Source organism: Halichoerus grypus, chromosome 6 (assembly GCF_964656455.1).
Source record: "Halichoerus grypus chromosome 6, mHalGry1.hap1.1, whole genome shotgun sequence".
Lineage (NCBI taxonomy): Eukaryota > Metazoa > Chordata > Mammalia > Carnivora > Phocidae > Halichoerus > Halichoerus grypus.
Genome location: NC_135717.1, coordinates 8,343,042 through 8,362,247, shown reverse-complemented (window position 1 = coordinate 8,362,247; position 19,206 = coordinate 8,343,042). Strand labels below are relative to the sequence as shown.

The 19,206-nt window shown below is 48.6% G+C and overlaps 1 protein-coding gene across 9 annotated transcripts in view; it reads right to left on the bottom strand.

The window, feature by feature from the left end:
* Nucleotides 1-19,206, bottom strand: part of CUX1 (cut like homeobox 1) — a 351,030-nt gene that overhangs the window by 115,149 nt on the left and 216,675 nt on the right. For all 9 annotated transcript variants that reach the window (XM_078074422.1, XM_078074425.1, XM_078074428.1 and 6 more), the window contains exon 8: nucleotides 18,022-18,088. In XM_078074422.1, coding sequence (XP_077930548.1) covers nucleotides 18,022-18,088 — 67 coding nt within the window. The remainder of the gene's footprint in view (nucleotides 1-18,021; nucleotides 18,089-19,206) is intronic.

Here is a 19,206-nt window from a genome sequence, read left to right as displayed (position 1 = left end):
TTTTTTTTTTTTTTTTAAGATTTCAGAAGGGCTCCATGGTTCTGCATCTGGCGGTGAATTCCAGAAATAAGAGGAGACATGGAGCAGGGCTGGACTGGAGGGCTCAGGATACTCTGAGAGTCAAGGAAGCCGTTTGGCCCATCTTCTTTAAATAGATCAGAGAATATATGACGGAGATACTATGAATCAGAGAAAGGTAAAGTTATCAACAATAAAGACAGATGTTAAGAGAAGGGTTACATCAGTAAATGTAACCAGGCCAAATTCACCTATAAAAACAAAATACATACATATTTAAAGAAAACTCCAAATCTAACAAAAGAGGGTAGAAACACACTTCGAGTAAAAAGGTGAAGACCGGCTAGATGTTTTAAACAGGCTAAGGTAAGGTTTTAAACCACCCTAGCCAATATCCTATGTAGAAAATAACTTTCCAGAGAAGTAAGTCACCCTAAAAGGCACAGTGAATAATAAAAGACAGCAAGCTTGAACTTGTCTTAAATCCTGAGGCAAGAAAATCTATAAAATAGGTAATACAAAAACGTAAAGAGATACAATATACAGACTATCATCCTACTAGAAAATCCACTACACCGCTCGGAGACCAGGACACAGTTAAAGGGTTCCTATCACATGGAATCGGAAAACCAGGTCACAGTTGAATTTAAATGGGGGGAGCACTAGATTGGCCGACGTGAACAGGACAGCCACTCAGAACCAAGAGGCTCCATTATTCTTTACAGAGAAATAAGAGAGATGTTCCTTTGAAGAACAGGAATGAAAGAAGAGGATCAGATGTCCTGATTGTTGAAAAAGGGCGCAAATTCACTGTTTGTGGGTAATACAGTCACATGCTCACCAAATCCAAGGGATTCACGGGAGCAAATGAGCAGAGATAACCCATGAGTTCAGCAAAGCCCCATGTTTTTTTTGGTAAAGACAAAAAAAAAAAAAAAAAAGAAAAGAAAAAGATAAAACTCCCATGTACCAGTAATAAATATCCAGAAAATGAAATGAAGGATTTATCTCATCTACAATAGGGATATAAATATTAAACACGTGGGAATTAAAATAACACGGTACAAATTCCATTTATAGAAAACTGAATTACAAAATGCTAGTGGCAAAGAAAGTTAATGATGACACTTCTTACTTGCAGTTGCATTAAAGATAAATAAATATAAATTCTTCTCCCAAGCGGATTTATAAAACTTGGTGAAATGACAAGATGTGTACAGAAAAATTAGGTGATCAAAATACCCAAGGCTTTTTAAAAAAAAATGATTTATCTATCTATCTATCTATCTACCTACCTATCAATCTATCTATCTAGGGGTGGGGAGGGGCAGAGGGAGGAGAGAAGCAGACTCCACGCTCAGCGTGGAGTCTAATATGGGGCTCGATCCCACGACCTTGAGATCACGACCTGAGCTGAAACGAAGAGTGAATGAGCCAGCCAGGCACCCCTCAAAATACTAAAGGTTTTTTTAAACCAAAAATCCCAACAACAGAAAACTGGATATCCAAATAGAAAACAGAGACATTAGCAAACAGCGTGGTGCTTATTAGAATGAAAAGTTACATCAACGGAATGGCATTCCAGACAGGAATCCAGATATATATGTAGCTATTTACATCTGATTTCTCCGATGTTCGCTATCAGGTGAAGGATCATCAACACTACTGGACAAACTGGATATTCATATGAAGAATAATGAACAGACACATATCTTACCTCATATGCTAGAATGAATGCCAAACAGGTTAAAGATAAATCATAAAACAATACTAAGAAAACGGATTGGGAAGGAAAGACCATTTTCTATTATTGAAACCATATCGAAAATGATTAACAATAAGTTTGATGGGATCTATCTCCTATAAACTAGATATAATGCCTCTGGACAATGAAATCACTAAAACTCAAATGAAGAGGAAATCAATTAATAGGTAAAAGTCCTGATAAATATGAGCGAGTAATTAAAATCCAGAAAATGTGTAGAATTACTACCCTGTTTCCACTGTAGCCATGTTCTTGAGATATAAGGAAACACAGAGTAAATACAGAGATGGGAAAACGCTGAGTTTTGTGCTAACAAATATAAAGCTAAACATCTATGAGGTCCCACCTAGCGTGCTGAGAGAGGGTGAAAATCACTGCAGCCCGCCCCTTATCTTCTGGATTTGCCACAGAAGGTCTGATAGAAGTAGTGTTCTTTCCCCAGGCCAGACTGGAGCTCTGGGCTTATACCTCTGAATTTTGGGCTGGGGGTTGGGAGAGAAGAAACCTCAGCTGCTCTTTTTTTTTTTTTTTTAAAGATTTATTTGACAGAGAGAGATATAGCGAGAGAGGGAACACAAGCAGGGGGAGCGGGAGAGGGAGAAGCAGGCTTCCCGCCAAGCAGGGAGCCCGATGCGGGGCTCGATCCCAGGACTCCGGGATCACGACCCGAGCCGAAGGCAGACGTTTAATGACTGAGCCACCCAGGCGCCCCTGAAACCTCAGCTGCTCTTGCAAGTGGTCCATCCCTCTGCAAAGCGACATGCTAAGAAGCCTTAAGACAGCATCTCTTTTGCCCTGATGATCTCTCTTTCTGAAAAATATTTTCAGGGGTTATTTTTCTGAACAAAAATTCATTACAAAAAACCAAAATAACCAAGACGCTCGCCAACCAAGACTGGTTACGTAAACCCTAATTCATTGAGCAAAGAAAATAAAATTTTGCCATCAAAATGACAAATCAGCAGATGAGCAGGTGTAAGAACCGTACTAGTGATGCCAAGCCAAAAGAACAAAGGGCAATATATACAAAGTGGAAAGTCCTGAGCTCGTCGGGTCGTACCAGCAGTGTGTGCACGGCTACGTGATGCATGTACGCATGCCACGGGCATCCGAAATACGTAGAAATACGGAGAATATGAAACTGGGTAGGGAGAGACAAAACATGTCTCAGATTTTATTTTTTCCTATAAAGATGGCTAATTATTGAACTGCGAACAACAGAGCCAGGCCCAGTGGAAGGTCACTTAGCATTCTCGGTAGCTGCTAGCTTTCCAACAGGAGCCAGACCAGAGGGTGTCAGACATGTTCATAATGATGGAAGCAGCTAACATCGCCTGGACCCTGGCAAAGGGACCACTGAACACTTGGCGCCTATTAACTCCTGGGAGCTCACGTGGAGGCAGACACAATCATGGAACATGAAACCCAGGCCAGGGGGAGGCTAACTGGACTCGCCCGAGGGGCCCGCTGTTCGCTGGCAAGTAGAACTGGGCGAGCCCCCAGATTTGGTCCCTGTGCGCTCAGCCTCCTCTCCACAGGGTTTGTGGGGTACGTTTAACTAAGCTTTCAGGAGAGAGGTACGAATTGCTTTAAAGACACACACATTCACAAAGACGGTTCCAAAGTGCTGTTTTGTTTATCCTGGTGATGGATTCTGAGCTGGACAGAGATGGGGCTGAACATGGGCTCTGTCTGCGGAGGCTTGGTGGGGGGGGCCTGATGGCTACAAGGCCACTTTGGATCCATCAATGCGAAGGCTCCAGAAGGACTAAATAGGTTCTCATTCAACGGGAGATTCAAAAGTCAGGAAAGGGTACAGTGAAAAAGCGCCCGTCTCCCTGCCCCCAGATCCCCTCCCAGAGCTGGTGTTTGCTTTAACAGCACACAGAGTGCATTAAACATGCCAAGATCTGAGCCTTGTGTTTTCCACTTAATTACATATGTTGGACATCTCTCCATAGCAGTAGTAAGGAGGTTCTGCATTCGGTGAGTAACAGAAGACTCGATTAGCGATCACAGCGCACATGAATTCCACAAGACCAGAAGCAGAAGAGCTTGGGTCGCCTTGAACCAGCCCCGCCCCTCGAAGCCCCTCACACCACTCTGGTGCCACCAGGACCCGGGCCACCGAGCGGACTCCGCCAGGCTTGAACCAGCAACCTGGCTGCAAGTCCTAATTATGAATCAGAAAACCCCTCATTTGTTACTTTGGCATTGGGACTCCCCTGGGAAAAGTTCAAAGGGCTGCGCAGCAGAGCCCCCCGGGGCTGCCTGCCCATCACGGCGCCAGTTCCAGCCGTCACCCACGTCCGTGCCTCCCACCTGTACCCTCCCCTGTGCTGGCTCTCAAGATACCCTAGTATTCCACGGATGAGGGGCTCCAGAGGGGCCACCACAGCACTGTCCCTTGTCCTTATGGGGACAACTCTGTCCTCAAACCAAATACCAACAATGAAACCAGAATGACTAGATTCGAGTTTTCCAAAGTGTGGTCACCAGACCCCACGTGTGTGGAGGGCTGCAGAGCCGTGGGTCCCACACCAGACCCACTGAGTCAGACGCTAGGGGATGCGGCCCAGGGATCTGCATGTTGAACTGAGGCTCTAAGGAATCTTAGTCAAGGTCAGGAGTCACTGACCTGTGTGATGAGGGCCAATGTACTGAATGCCCATGCTTCTGGAGCTGGGGCAGAGCTAGGTCAACTATTTTATACAGCCTCAGAAGGCACAGATGTGTTCCGTTTGCCCCTTGGACCATACAACCCTGCCCTGCTAGAAGACATCTGGAACTACCCTGCATTTTCTGCTCTGAACCCATTAGGGGAGTTCCACATTTTGGCACAAGACTTCTCATACTGGGGCCGAGTCCAAGGACCCCCGTTGAAGTAATCTCTGAGTAAGTGTCCGTGTTAAAATAGCAGAGTAAGCACCCATGGGTTGGATTTAATAAACACCCAGATGGAGCCCCTGCTCCGGACTTTTACACATTTCATTTGCAACCACGTCGCTTTGCTTTCCCTGACCATCCATGGAAGCCAGCAAGGCTCTCTCTCCATCTTCCCCTTCCTTGCCTTGCTTTAATTTTCTTGGCAGTATAGGACACTTGACTCGACCTACACTTCCATTATACGGCAATCTGCTTTCTACTTAGAGATGGCCTCTAGGAGAGCAGGGGCTTTGTTTCCATCCATTCAAGAACATCTGTGAGTGCTGAGCAGGCCCTGTTCTGGGCCCTGGGGACACAGTGGCAAAGGCACCTGGGATCAGAGGACAGAGCCCGCCAGGTGTGCATGGTGAGCTGCAGGCCACGGTGTGGACCCCGCCTCTGATTCCTGGGTAAGTGGGAGGCCCTTTCTGGGTTCTGGGAGCAGTGACATGGCCGGCTTGCAAAGCGACAGGGTCACTCTGGTGGCTGTTTGGCCGGGTTTGATGGGAGCCATCAGAAGTTCGGTTCTGTCTACGTGAAGCTTGTGATGTCTGTTAAGGACGGCTCGGGGCCAGAAACATCAGTGTGGGAGTCCCCAGCATGCAGATGGCATCTGAAGTGATGGCGAGGGGGTGGCGGTGACCCTCTCAGGGACATGACGATCAAGTGCAGAGACTGAGTCCCAAGGCCGAGGTGCTCCCCGTGCCCAGCACATGGGAGGCACTCAGCAGAGGTTTATTGAATGGATGAAGGTTCAAATAACCCTGATGTGGGGGGGAGGGGAGCTGCCTCCCTTTTTATGAAAGGAGAAATGTCCCTTAGCTTAGATGGAAAATATATTCACATCTTCCCCTCGTTATGAAAATCAGCCAGTTTTTCTGATGCCCATTCTTTTACTGTGGCTTGCTGCGATTCATGCCCCATGTTAGGCTACTGGCGTACGCTGCAGACCATTACAAGCTTGGCCCTCCTACAACCTAAATCCCCGCGTTGCTTCTTCACACTGGGGGCTAAGTGTGTGAGGGGTAGACCCCAAGGGGCAAGCAGGCATCCTCCATCCCTAGAGGAAGGAGGGTCCATCCGCACAATGGGCATTGCTGCGTGCATGGGATTGGGACAATACTTGCCCCCGCCCCAGTCCCAGCTGTTTCACACCTGGAAGAGGTGGGTGGGTTTCATGAAAGCCACACGGACTAATATTAAAAGCCCACGTAATGTGGTAAAGCACTGTGCGAAGTCCTAGGGCAAAAAAGGAGGAGGGTCCAGTCGTGGCCCTCAAGACGCTGCCAGTCTATTGTGGATGCTGAACCCTCCTTGTGCCATGGTCCCCTCTGAAAGTCTGGTGAAGAGTATGGCCCTCTTTCTAGAAAAATGTTTTAAATACCTAAGTTTACTAAGGAAAATAGTTATTTTGAAGTGTAGTTATTACAATACCTAGGAAAAAAAAACCACCCAAATTTATGATGTAGTAACAAAAGTTCTTCTTTATCCGTGCAAGGAATAATGAATCTAGTGGTGGGTCTAAGAACTACCGACTCTCTGGGGGTATTTACAACAATTTTAATGTGATGGAAAAGATCTACGATTTCTACTTGCAACCAACTCTCAGATTCTTATTTTGGTTTGGTGACTTCATGTGCAAGGGAAAGAAATGCTACATCATAGTCAGATGTTAGTAAAAAATAAAGATGTATGTTTTCTGGGTCCAGATTCATGATCCTCTCCCACCCCGAATTCCCTCCATGGAACCAGAGAGGCCAGAGCCTCCCCTCACATGTACACAGAGGCTGGTGTGGGTATGTGTGGGCACAGGAACGGGGCGTGGAGGGGCAGGATCTGCTTACGAAGAAAGGCTGGTAACTATGAGCTGGGATGTCAGAGCATGGTGAGCCTGGCAAGGGCCCGTGATTCCATGAGGGGAGGAAGGGTGTCAGATTTGGTGGGAAGTGAGGCTGTGAAGGCGGGGCGGCCTCACGAAGCGGCTCAGGCACTATGTCATGATTTTTCAGTGGAGGCAAGACAGAGCCACGGAAAGACTTTAAGGAGGACAGATTTTAACAGGATCAGATTTATATTTCGGAAAGATACTTTTAGCAGACAGACACTTGGAGGATGGATAGTCCGGGGAGAAACTGGCAGCAGGGAGATCCGCTGGGAAGACGCTGAACTGTGGGGCCAAGAGATGAAAAAAGCCAAATTACTATAGTAAAAAGTGATGGATGCAGAATGTCTCAAGGAGGCAGAATTAATATGGATTAGAGAGCAGGGATGGTAAGAGTCAGGAAGGACTCTCCATCTCTGGAATAAAGGCGGACCATGTTTGCCTGAGGTGGGGAAGACACGCAAGGGAAACTGTCTGTGGGGAAGAGGGAAATCATGGAGGACGGTGAGTTCACTTGAGTTTGAGATGCCGACGGCAGAACTGTCTAGAAAGGAGACAGAGCTGAAAATAGAGAGCTTTCTCTATTGGGGTGTTAAACTCTTTCTTATTGCTTTGTAAGGGCTCTTTATATATATTTACATATATATCTGTCATATACAATGCAAATATTTTTGTCAGTTTATCAATCACTCAATTCACAGAGAGCTGTGAATTTCCCTGATTTCTGCCTTGGGCATCGTGCTTCGAGAAATTTCCCCCAACCCCACATCAAAGGAGTCATCTAAAATTTCTCCTCGTGTTTTTATGGTTTCGTTTTTTACACATAAGGATTTAAAACATCTAGACTTGATTCTGCTGGGGCTCAGCTCTCTCTTATCCTCTTCATAGCCAATTGCTCTGGTACCACTTATCAAAAACTCCTTCCTTTGCTAACTTATTTAAGCTCACGCAGTTTTTACAGACAGCTTCTTCTAAAATATTTTCCCCTTAATTTCAAAACCTTCACTAATATACAGAGCTACCAGCAGGAAAAAAGAAAAAAACAATCAACCACAGGCCAACACACAGAATCGACCACTTGACATACGTGGTGCTTTTTCCACAATCAATGACAAATTCTGGATTTCTAACCACGCTTGGGCTTCCCACAGAAAAAAATTGGGAGTGTCCACTGACCTTTCTATTTAGTAAATCCTAAAAACTGTACTGCTGTCTTAATGGGTAGAAAAGAGTGCAGAAGCGCATCAAAGTGGGAACAGGCCAACTTTGAAAAGATAAATGAAAAGGTACAAATGTATGCTATCCAGTAAAATTTCACGAATCTGCTACTTTTGCGCTCCAGGCTACGTTGAGAACATCCAAACACTACAGGATTAAAAAAATTTTTTTCCCTTCCGACTCCTTTAGGTTTACCTTTAGGGAAATGAGGGGGCACACGTGCGGTCATCTGGGGGTTAATTCTCACTGATGCCGAATGCCCCGAGTCTTTGCTTGTTCATCAGGGCATTAAATCTGAAAGCTCAGGAGAGCAATGCAGCCGGGCTGCAAGAGTAAGGCTATAAAGTTCTGCATTAAAAATTCATATTGCAGGCTCGCCTCGGAACTCGGCTCTGGCTGAAAGGAGAGCTGGCGGGGAAATATGAGACACCCCACTGTCTTTCTGGCAATTGGAGACATTCCTCAACAAACAGCACCTCAGGAAGGGAATGAAAGGCCAAACAAGCCGTGAAGGAAATCAATGAGTTCAATTATCTAGCTCGCTCTCGCTTTCCTATAGGAAACTTTTCATTCTTAAGGCTGGTTCCAAAAAGTTTTTTTTTTTTTTTTTTTTACGATATCCCAGAATAAGAGCCCCAGACATCCTTGCTGGTGCCCAGATGTTTGGCACCTCTCTTAATGTGTTTTACAACAGCCCAGAGAGCCCCAAATTCTCCAAGCCACACGGGGTGAGACCTCTCCTGGAGTCTGAGACTTGCCTCGACGTGCGGCCAGAGGGGACCACACGTGGGACGCCCTGCTCGCGTGTCAGGACCTGGGCCTGCACACATGTGGCATTCAGACTCCACCAGCGTTACTCAGTGGTTATGAACCTCCAGAGGTTAGGACATTAACAGCTCTGCAATGGTAGGCGCTTGGAGCTTTCTGCTCCCCGCGTTAGCAGCACCCAAGTGGTAACTGCTCATGATTTCTAATCCTGAGCCCTTAGGACGAAGACTTCCACAGCCGCGGCGTGGTGATGCGGACGAAGAGGCCCGGCGGCACAGATATCCCGAATTTCACAAGGTCAACACGGGAGAGGGTAAGGGGTGGCCAGAGCCCCGTTCACTGAGGGTTCATGTGTGGATACTACGCCAGGAGCTTTATGGGGGCATTCTTTCATTTCACTGTTGAGGACGCTAAGGCCTGAGGACAGAAACTGGGTGCCCTGCCCAAGGTTACTCCTCTTACTGAGTCAGGAATCAAGCCTCGTAGTGGCCCTGCTCACACTGTCCCCCATGTCCTGGGTTAGTGCCTTCCGTGGAGGCCACTCCACAAGCAGGCTTCGCAGGCCCTGCTGGCGGACAGGATCGGAGATTCAGCTTCTGGGAAGCAACTGGGGGATCAAGGTAAGAGGCCAAAGAGGGGGCAGGCTCTTCAATGATGCCCGCTGCCATCCAGTCCGGTCCCATCCTTTTACTAACGAGGACACGGCTACTGCTGAGGGAGGGGACTTTGTGAGGCCCAACCAGTGACAGAACTGGGGCTGGACCCAGGGTCTCCTGACTCTAGGCCTAGCACCGTCCACCATCCCCTGACCAGAGGAGGCTGTGATGTCTATCACCATCACAAAACAGTAGTCTGGTAGGGAGGCCAGAGCTGCTGGGGCCCTTGGAACATTCTGGGGGTCCAGACTCTCCCGGGAAGAGGGAAGAGGGAAGCCAGCTAAAAACACCACAGCCGCTGCCAGAATAGAGGCACAGAAAGCCAGCAAGTAGGACGCTTTCTAGTTTTAACCTGCGAGACAATGACAGCAGTGTAGTCAGGCTCCCGAACGACAGGGAAGCTAATGAGCGGCTATCTCACAGCACGCCTATTTGATGGAATACTGGGCAGCACGCATTAGGTTTCTAAAGGATAAGTTAATGACATGAAAGAAATATTTACATGTCAAGTAAAAAACAAAAACCAACCAAACCAAGCAAACAAACCAAACCAACAGCCTAGAAATGAAAACTTCACATCCATCTGATGCCATCTATAAGAGACAACAGAAATAAAGCACCGTCTAGAAAAGAGACTGGAAGGAATATGCCAGAATGTTAACAACGGTTATGTCTGCATCGTGAGATAATGAGTGATGACCTGTTTTCTAAAACTGTTTAGAATTTTCTAAATTTGGTATAATATACATGGAGGACTTCTGTAATTAAAAATACGAAGCATCATATAAAAGGAATTGATCTTCATTGATTCGGGGGATATGCCACGGGAAGGACAGTCTCTCACTTCTGCCAGCCCTCCTGCTTCTCTTCCAAAGGGCCCTGGACCGGTCAGTGCACATCTGATCACATTCTCCTCTGTCACCTGGGAAAGACAGGAGATGCGCCACATCATGGTGACCAGTGTGGCCCCGGGCCTCAGCAGTAGCAAGGGACTCCTGTGGCGAGCTAGAAACGCATGGCTCTTGGAGGAATTTCTCTGGGGGCGGGAGGTGGTGTGCAGGTTCCAGGCAGGGGCTCCGTAAGCCTTCCTTCCTAAAGCACTTCAAAGGTTCAGATGGCTCCCGCTTTCCTTTTAGAAGTCATCAGCTTCCTTCGGTTGTCCTTCCGGAGAGTAAACAATGTCACCAGTCACGGTCCAGGCCTCGCACTACTGAGACCTCATCCACCTGTCGTCAAGGCAAAGGCTCACACTGATTTACGAGTTCAACCAGAGTTCTCGTCCTCCGTGATGCACCCACGACCGTGCGGACATGCACACGGTGTACAGATAGGATGAGCCCTCCTCGGAGGCAGTTCAGCTGATGTTTGTCAACACCGTACGTTACTTGCTCCACCCCCAGTCCTGGATGTAGGCAGCAGGGATATGATGCCCATCCTACAGGTCGTTAGATGCACCAGGATGGCTGTTTTCTCCATCGGTCTCGTTATCTGTTTCCTTGAGCTTCAAACTGTGAGCTCCCCAAGTTTTACCTTTATAGCAAAATCAGGGAAACCTCAAGGGTCTCTAAAAACACACAAATTTTATAAAAGCGTGCCAAACCCCGGTGACAGTCAAGGAATAATGCTTTTCTCTACAATCCCCTCTCCAAGGATGCTGGAAGGAGAGGATTACTATCTCTCTATCCATAAGCACGTTTGTACACACACCCCACACAGCATCGCCATAGGCACACGTGTACATGGGTGTTTCAGGGTTCAGAGCGGAGCATGCGAGCCCGTGTGCGGATCGCATCTGGAACCTCCCCGCCTCTCTCATTCTGCAGTTCCCGCGCTTGACACAATGCCTGACATTTTAACACAGGCCTTTAGTGAGCGTAGCTGAAGGTGGGAGGCGTAGAGATTGCTGGTTCTTGCTGATGCTGGGTAATGTCCAGACACACCTGGAGTCCACGGAACAGGTGAAGGATCCTTGGCACTCAGAGGAAATTGTACGTGGACTTGAAAAGATGAAGCCACCCCCTTCTTCCTACACAGTGCCCTGGGCTGGGAAGAGTCCAGATCAGTGCCCTGGGCTGTACTGCTAAGAGATGCCGCTGTTGCTACAAAGGCCAAGGAAAGCCCTTTGGGGCTCACCCAGGCATCGCATTTTAGGGTGTGAAGTGAAATGCTTGTACAGCGATGGAAAATCCCAGGAATTCTACAAAATGCACAGTTGTACTCTTCGGGAGATAAAGCTACAGAGGGGGAAAAAAGAAAAGCCCCAAAACGTCCTCGGTTGGTCCCTGCAAGCATGATCTCGTTGCCTCTAAGGCTGAAGGGACAGTAGGTTCTTTATTCAAGCCCATCCCCTCGAAACCATAGAAGTGGCTGCCTCTCTATTTTTAGGGAAATTAATCTAACCAGGATAATTACCGCAACTTGTACTGGAAATTGATGACTCATCAAAAAGACAGGAAATAGCAAATGTTCCGTTCTTAAAGGTACAGCCGAGAGACTCCATTTCAGGAGACTAAAGCCGGTGTTTTCAAGTTCAACCAGGAGATGCGCATCTGTCCAATCGGATTATCAAAATAGGTGTGTGATTCTCAGGCTCTGTCGCCTGGGCTCTACCGGGCCCCGTTCCATAAGTCTTTCACGTGCAAGTGTAAAAAAATAAATAAATACAGGAGCAACCAGTCTGCAAGGGCTAACAGGAGGGGGCCGCGGGAAGAGCGAAGGCTTGAGAGTCTTCACGGAAACCTCTTATTACCTGGCTGGCCCTCACACACGTGACACTTCTCTCTTTAAACAGGCAGCATCAGAATGGGACTTTACGGGCCACCACGGCTGGGTGTGATGGGCACTGGATTTTGGGGCCGTGCCAGGAACCTCTGTGAACTAGTCCCCAGCGATCCGTATGCATGGAAGGTGCCTACCCCACCTCCATTCACCCGCTTACGGTCTGCACCTGGGCATCGTGTCTCCAGCTGCTGGTTTCCTCACCTTGTCGGGACTGCCTTTCAGGGCCTGCACGCCCCACTGCTGGGCATTCCCTACCTCCATGATGCGGGGTGCATACAGGCTCCCCTCAACGATTTCCACAAAGCCCTAAGCCAGGCTCACTTGGGAAAGATGCCTGTCTCAGAGCGCACCGCATTTTGTGAGAAAGTTCTGGTTCCATACATGCTCTAAAGAAAATACTCGAAAATTAACCCAAGTGAAGTTCCTCATAAATGTCCCTTTTGTAATATACGATGTAAGTCAGTATATATACAATGTAGTGCTTTTTAAGAAGTACACAGGAAAAGGACTAGAACGCGAGTAACCTTAAATATGAATTTTTCTGGCAGGAAAGGCTTGGGAGGTGCAAATTCTCCTAAGACTAACATTAGCTATAAAACAGAACATTTCATTGCAATTCCGTATTTTTTTATCGGAGGCTCAGGGACACAGGCCACAAGCAAAGAGGAATGGAATAAGCGGACTGTATGTGTTATGACTGAAGCTCTTTTTGCCACCAGGATTCTGGGGACAGAGCAAAGAGGGGGCCGCGGACGGGAGCAGAAATGGGAATTCCTGCACTTTCGCCCAGGATGCTAGTCTGGGAGGGCAACACTCCCCTCCTGCGGTATGTGGCGCCGACCTAGCCGCGAGCCCAGGCGAACAGCTGCGGAAGGCAAGGGCCAGGCCTCTCTCTCCGGGGCCAGATGCCGCGTGCCCAAAAGAAGCCTGTCCACCTCCACGGGCATCCTGGGGACTGTTTAACTGTTAAAATCCACACCACTCTGACTAGACTCTCCAGGTTAAAGTCATTCGGGGCGCTAACTCTCCATTTGCTAACACAAGTGGGAAGATGGGGACACAGGGTGACCCTCTGAGAAAGGAGGTACCTTTTTAACTAAAAAAAAAAAAAGAAAGAAAGAAAAAGAAAAGGGGGGAAAAAAAAGCAGAGAACTAATTCATTTATTTAACCCAGAAACGGTTATAATCTGCAACCCTGCAATCCTCTTACACAACTGTTTTGGCAAGCCCCCCTATGTTCCAACAAATATTAAACTGTGCTTGCCATTTGTCTAAGGAATCTTGCATTAATAAACATGAAGAAGAACACTTTTACCTCCCACTCTCAATGACGGGACAAAACAAAGACCAGCTGTATTCATCAATGGGTCCTTGTTCTGCACATAAAGGCTAATTACATTTTGCTTCAAGCCTACACATGGAAAACTTTACTGCTGCCATCCCCGACAAGTCAGCCTGCGCTGTCCCAGCTGACGCGGGGTGGTGACTGCTCACAATACATCGGGCTCTCGGGACAGCCCTGGTGCCTTCGACCTGTGGCCTGCTTTCCCAAATGGGGGTGACACTGCCCCGTGACAGAGAGGCGAGGGCAACGTGGGCTCTTGGAATCCCATGGGAGATGCTGCAATTCAAGTCCATCTTCCCTGAGGTCCGCTCATTTCAGAAACGCACACCAGGCCCCACTGCGAGCTTGTCGGGCGGAGCCTGTGTTTGCTGATCACGGAAGAGGGAACGGGTTATTAGTGGCCGTGCTAGGGTCTGTCCGCATCTGTCGTCGGGGAAGGCAAGTGGGAGTGGTGGTCAGTGAGCGCCCCCAAGGCCACACGGAAGAGTTGTGGACCCTTCCCCCGAGCCACTTGTGGGTCAGCCTTCTCCAAAGCCCACGCTAGACTGTGCCACCCCATCCCCTTCTTGGGTTTTCTGTTGATGAGGATTTAAGAATTCCCTACTCTCCGACAGAGAAAAGAAACGGTTTAGGAATGTTTTAAGGCCATTTGTGAAAAGGTTTGCCCCTGGTGGGCTTATATTCGTGTGTATTAACGGGAAGATGTCTAGTCTAATAAGATACACGTAGGGTGGGCCTGAGGCAGATGGCAGAGTGACAAACCTTTCCCATAAAATAAAAGGAGAGAGGGATGTGAGGGAGAGCCTCCAGATACAGGCAGTCTCCCAGACTGATGGACTCCCTGCAAAGCTACAAGAAAGTAGTGAGTACTGACTCAGTCCATTCTCCACATTTTTTGTGGATTACTTACTCTGGGAAGCATGTACAGTAAGTGTTTGGCCCTAGGCTGCCTTTTGTTAGCAGTCAGTCCATTTCCGACTTGGGAAATGCCCGACCCCCGTGGAGGCCTGAGCCCGCCACCCTCCCCCCACCCGGCCCCACATACACTGCGCCCACCTTGCCCCATCCCCACGTTCGGCACGTCTGGCTGGCCCCCCTGTGTTCTCACATACTGCACTCCTTTGCCTCCAGCAGCCCCTCACCCGAACTTATCTTTCCACCGCAAACCGCATGTCACCCCCTTTAGGAAGGCTTCCCTGATTATTTCCTTTTGCTCCAGCTGGGTGCACCTCCCCTGGAGGCTGCCCACTGGCTGCTGCTGAGTTTGGCCATGGGAGTCCTGGCAGCGGGAAGAAGGGAGGGTAAGGTCAGGGGTTGCTCTTCGTCCCAAAGGCCACAGGTCCTCACAAGCCTCGGTGTGGTACAGCCCCCCAGTCCCGGTTCAAGCTGCCACATTCCCTCTGTGCTTGCCCTGCTGCCTGCCCCTAGCTGGAGTGTGCTGTCTGTCGTGTGGACCCCTGACAGCACGGAGGCTGTGCTTGCTTAACACCACAGCAGTGATCACCCTGGATTCCAATGGCTTGTCTCCCCGAGCCTTCTATCTCCGGATTCCCAGAGCCCAGCAAAGGGCTAGGCTCAGAGGAGGCCTCTAGGAATGTCTACTGTGCTGGTGAGCGAATCTGTTATATCTGAGTCGTGTCCCTCGTGAGTTAGGCTTGTTCTCTCCACGAAGCACATAGTGCCACACCGAGCAATCCCCTGCTCTGATCCCAGGAGGTGACGCACCCTGAGCACCCACGGCCCCGAAAGCAGTCTGTGACAACAGCCACAGTCCCGAAGCAGAACATTCTGTTAGAATAAGCAACTCTCATACTTCTTGATTCTATTTCCCACTTACTGGAGTTTGGTGAACATGAGCAAGTAATGCATGGATTTTCATTTATTTGGATTTTAGGGGGAAAAAAATCTTTTTGGCCTTAAGACACGCTGATACGATGAGAAACCGTCCAGAAACATTTCTCACTGAGCCCACACCAGTAACCGCTGTTGCTCATCAGATGCCAGTAGGGTCGGAGTCTAGGAGAGGTCTAGGGCCTCTGGGGCTTCCCTGGGTGACCTTGCTGGCTCAGGGGACCCAAGATTTAATGTTCTTACCTGTAACATGACAGAGCCAGCTGCTTAGGAACAGCCCAGGAGTCAATGCGTCTATAGACAGTAACTAGAAAAATACTTAAGACTGAAAATCATCCCTGTCATCTTAAGGGAGCAGGATCACCTGGGAGCAGGGCCCTGACAGGTGACTGAGCTGTCATTCCCCAGCGTGAGCCTGGCCTCTAGCAAGGTCAGAGAGGGTAGGGACAGAGGATGGGAGACCCTGACTCTCTGGGCTGTCTCCCGGTCACTCCCCGGCCACCATATTCCCCACCCAGTGGGGATGGAAACCTGTGAGCGGGGAACATTTACGCCCTTTCTAGATGACTCTTCTCTGCTCAGTCGCTTCCCCAACCCCTAAAACAAACCAATTAAATGGACACAAATTTTCTACGTGGCTCCTTTAGAAGCCCAATAAGGAAATGATGAGTCTAAACCAGGGACCAGTACTTAGCCGTCATGTGACAAGTGGCATTATCTGCTGTCATTTCTGAATGGTTTCGGTAGATGCTCTGTCATCAGGCTGTTTCTTTTCTTCAACCAGGTGCATGTCTGAGGCTAAAAGCACCTACCCAGCATGCCCCGGGAGGACACGGCAGGAGACGCCGGCTTCTGGAAGCCGAGCCTTTTATAACACTCTCAGAGCAGTGGCTTTCAAAATAATCTTTCATTGAGACCCACCGGAAGAACTGCATTTTACATTGCGACCCAATAACTGTACATTTATATTTTTAGATTTATACACATAATGAACACAAAAGTGTCACAAAACAATATCTGACTTTACTATGTGCCATGAGCCACGATACTGTCTACTCCATTCTGTTATTTCGTTTTCTATTGTATTTTATTGTTCAACCAGCCAGTCGCTACTCACTACACTGATTTCGTCCCTGTGACACCCAGTTTGAGAAACACTGGCTTAGGGGGGCTTAGACACGCATTGCACAACTTTTGAAGTGAGTAACAAAGCAAGCTTTGGTTAATTATAGAAACACAAGATGTATCTATGTCTTCTAGAAAGAGATGTGGTTTAAAAAAATAAAATAATGAACACTAGTGAAAAAAAAAAAAAAGGGAATTTACCAAGAAAGACAATGACTATTCTTAGTAAAGTCCTGGCAGAAATAATAGAAAAATAAAGGTGGCAGGCTGGCAGAATAGGGGGGCCAGACACGGACACCGAGGAGTATCAGGGTGACAGCAGTTGGTATGGTTTCTGCTGAGCTTCCATCTGAGGGGTGAGTGGGGGGGTGAGGGCCATCCCATCGACGCTGGTGCCCAGGGTCGGAGGAGTTAATACCAGAGCCTCCACGTTTCAGAGGGAAATCTTAACAGTGAAACACCTCAGAGTCAGCTCCTTCCATACCACCTGAAGTCACACTTCAGCACGCCGGGACAAGAAGGTAGAACGACCTGGCAACTCCCACCGGGATTAGAGATGCCAACAGGTCGGCCAGAGTCGCCGAGACCGAGCAGGGTATTTTCATCTTTGCGCCGAAGTTCTGTGTTCATGATCAAAATCGGCTCCGCCCGCCAGGCCTGGCTAGCTCTCAAGGTCTCTAGCTACTCAACGATGCAGAGCAAAGGTCAAGGGCCCACCGAGGTGGGCCCTGGGAGCAGCAGGCCCAGCAGCAACGTCAGAGGCCAAGGGCGAGTGTGATGGGACAGAGGGACGCCTGGCGTAGAGCGGGAGCCCGGGAGGAGGGGGTGCTCTTCAGAGCCCCGCCCCCCCCGCACCGATGCCCACGCAGGTTCTATGGGAGCACAGCAGGAGCCCCTCCTTACTGGTGCGGAGCAGCCTGGGGGGCATGGGCTTCTGCCAGAGACCGGGGGAGCCTCCCAGGACAGGAGAACGTGGCTCAACCTCTCGTCTGGCGGTTCTGCCTGTCTGGACCTCGGCAGAGGAGACTGGGGCTAGGGCCAATCTCTGCTGCTTTTTCACCTCTCTTGATTTCTGTCAATACTGTTCCTTCCTTCTGGGGGCTCTGCATGGAGGGCGGGCCGGCAACGGGTGCACCCTGTGCTGCCCCAGATCACTGATTGCCTTCTGACAAGAGCCTCGGATGACACGCCCGCCGTAACACGCGCGCGCCCCACGCGTATGTGTCCGCACACGGACGCCTCGTGTTCTGAGGTGTGACAGGAGTAAATACTTCTGTGTGGGAGCCAAGGACGCGGCCACAGGAAAAGGTGATGTGATTTGCACAGACCCAGCTCCCCGAAACGTCCCAAGAGTCACCTCTTCTATAAGATGCCCTATTCCCAAACTTTCTTAGAAAAAGGCACATGGTGATGAGGCTTCACAATAATTAAGGACACAAGTTCCAGTGTTCTAGGGCCACCAGAGCTTACTGTCACATCGTGGGTATTAGACTGATGCAAGCAGCTCACGGGGGTGACACTGTTTTCCTCACAGCAGCTCTGAGGCCGAGCGCCTCCTGAATCCTGTCCCGCTTTGCGAAAGCCAACAGACAGGAGGGCGAGGCAGGGGGACTCTTCTGTGGATTAGCAAAATCAGGGGATACCTGACCGAAAGCATGCAGACGGAGGGAGCCGGGCAGAGACTTACTTGGCAGTAATTTCTTCATCATATTTGGTTTTCAGGTCAAATAATTCTGTTCGAGTTTTTTCCAGGGCTGAAAGGCAGAGGACATAAAACCTTAATATAAGATACCAGTCATTCACATTAAATTAAAAAAGAAAAAGTAGGGGGGCCTGGTTGGCTCAGTCGGTTAAGCATCTGACTCTTGATTTCGGCTCAGATCATTATCTCAGGGTCATGAGATCGAGCCCCGCGTTGGGCTCTGCGCTGAGCATGGAGCCTGCTTGAGATTCTCTCTCTTCCCCCGCCCCTCCCCCCCTAAAAAAAAAAAAAAAAAAGGAAAAAGTGTACAAGCAATATATTCACATCCAAGGAGTCAAAGATGACAAAAGTACACAGAATGGGGCCAAAAATCCCCTTTCATTTCCACCTCATCTTATCCATGCACCTCCTTGGAGATAACTCCTGTTACCGGTTCAGTGTGCAGATCTCCTGCTTTTATATATATTTGATTATTTAAAAAATAGTTCCATACATTAACTGTGTGTGTGTGTATATATATATATTGTTTTGTTTTTTTCCCGGCCCCACACAGATAGGATGATACACATATATTCTGAGACTTGCTCTTTTCCTTTAGCAGAACAGCCTGGAAAGCGCTCCATGTCAGGACACAGGCAGTAACAATTAGCTCTTGCACGAAGCCTGCCAAATGCCGGGCACCTGAGGACCCCCAGAAGCCAAGGTCCTGGGGTAAGGAGCTGAGACGCTCCAGACAGACAAACGCCACCTAGCTGGCTCCCCTGACAGGCCAACTTACATTCCCATCAATACTAGGAGTGGGACTATTTTCCTATACTCTCACCAACACCGGATATTATCAATTAAAGAAAATTCTTTTGACAGTCTGACAGGCAAAACAATCTTTCCCTGATTTAATTAGCATCCTCTTGCCTGTTACGAATTGTTAATGTTTTTTCATGTGTGTACTGTCCATGTGCATATCTCCTCTGCAGACTGCCTGTTTGTGTCTCTAGCCCCTCGTTCTACTGGACTGTTTATCTCTTTTTACTGATTTCTTAGTGATTTTTAGGCAGCCTCTAGAGTTTGGGGGTCTTATTCACGTGTCTGGAACTGTGCTGTATGTTCTCATACTCTGTCCTTCTGATGCCTTCCCCCCCCAAGTTTAAATTAAGTATATGACGCAGTTTC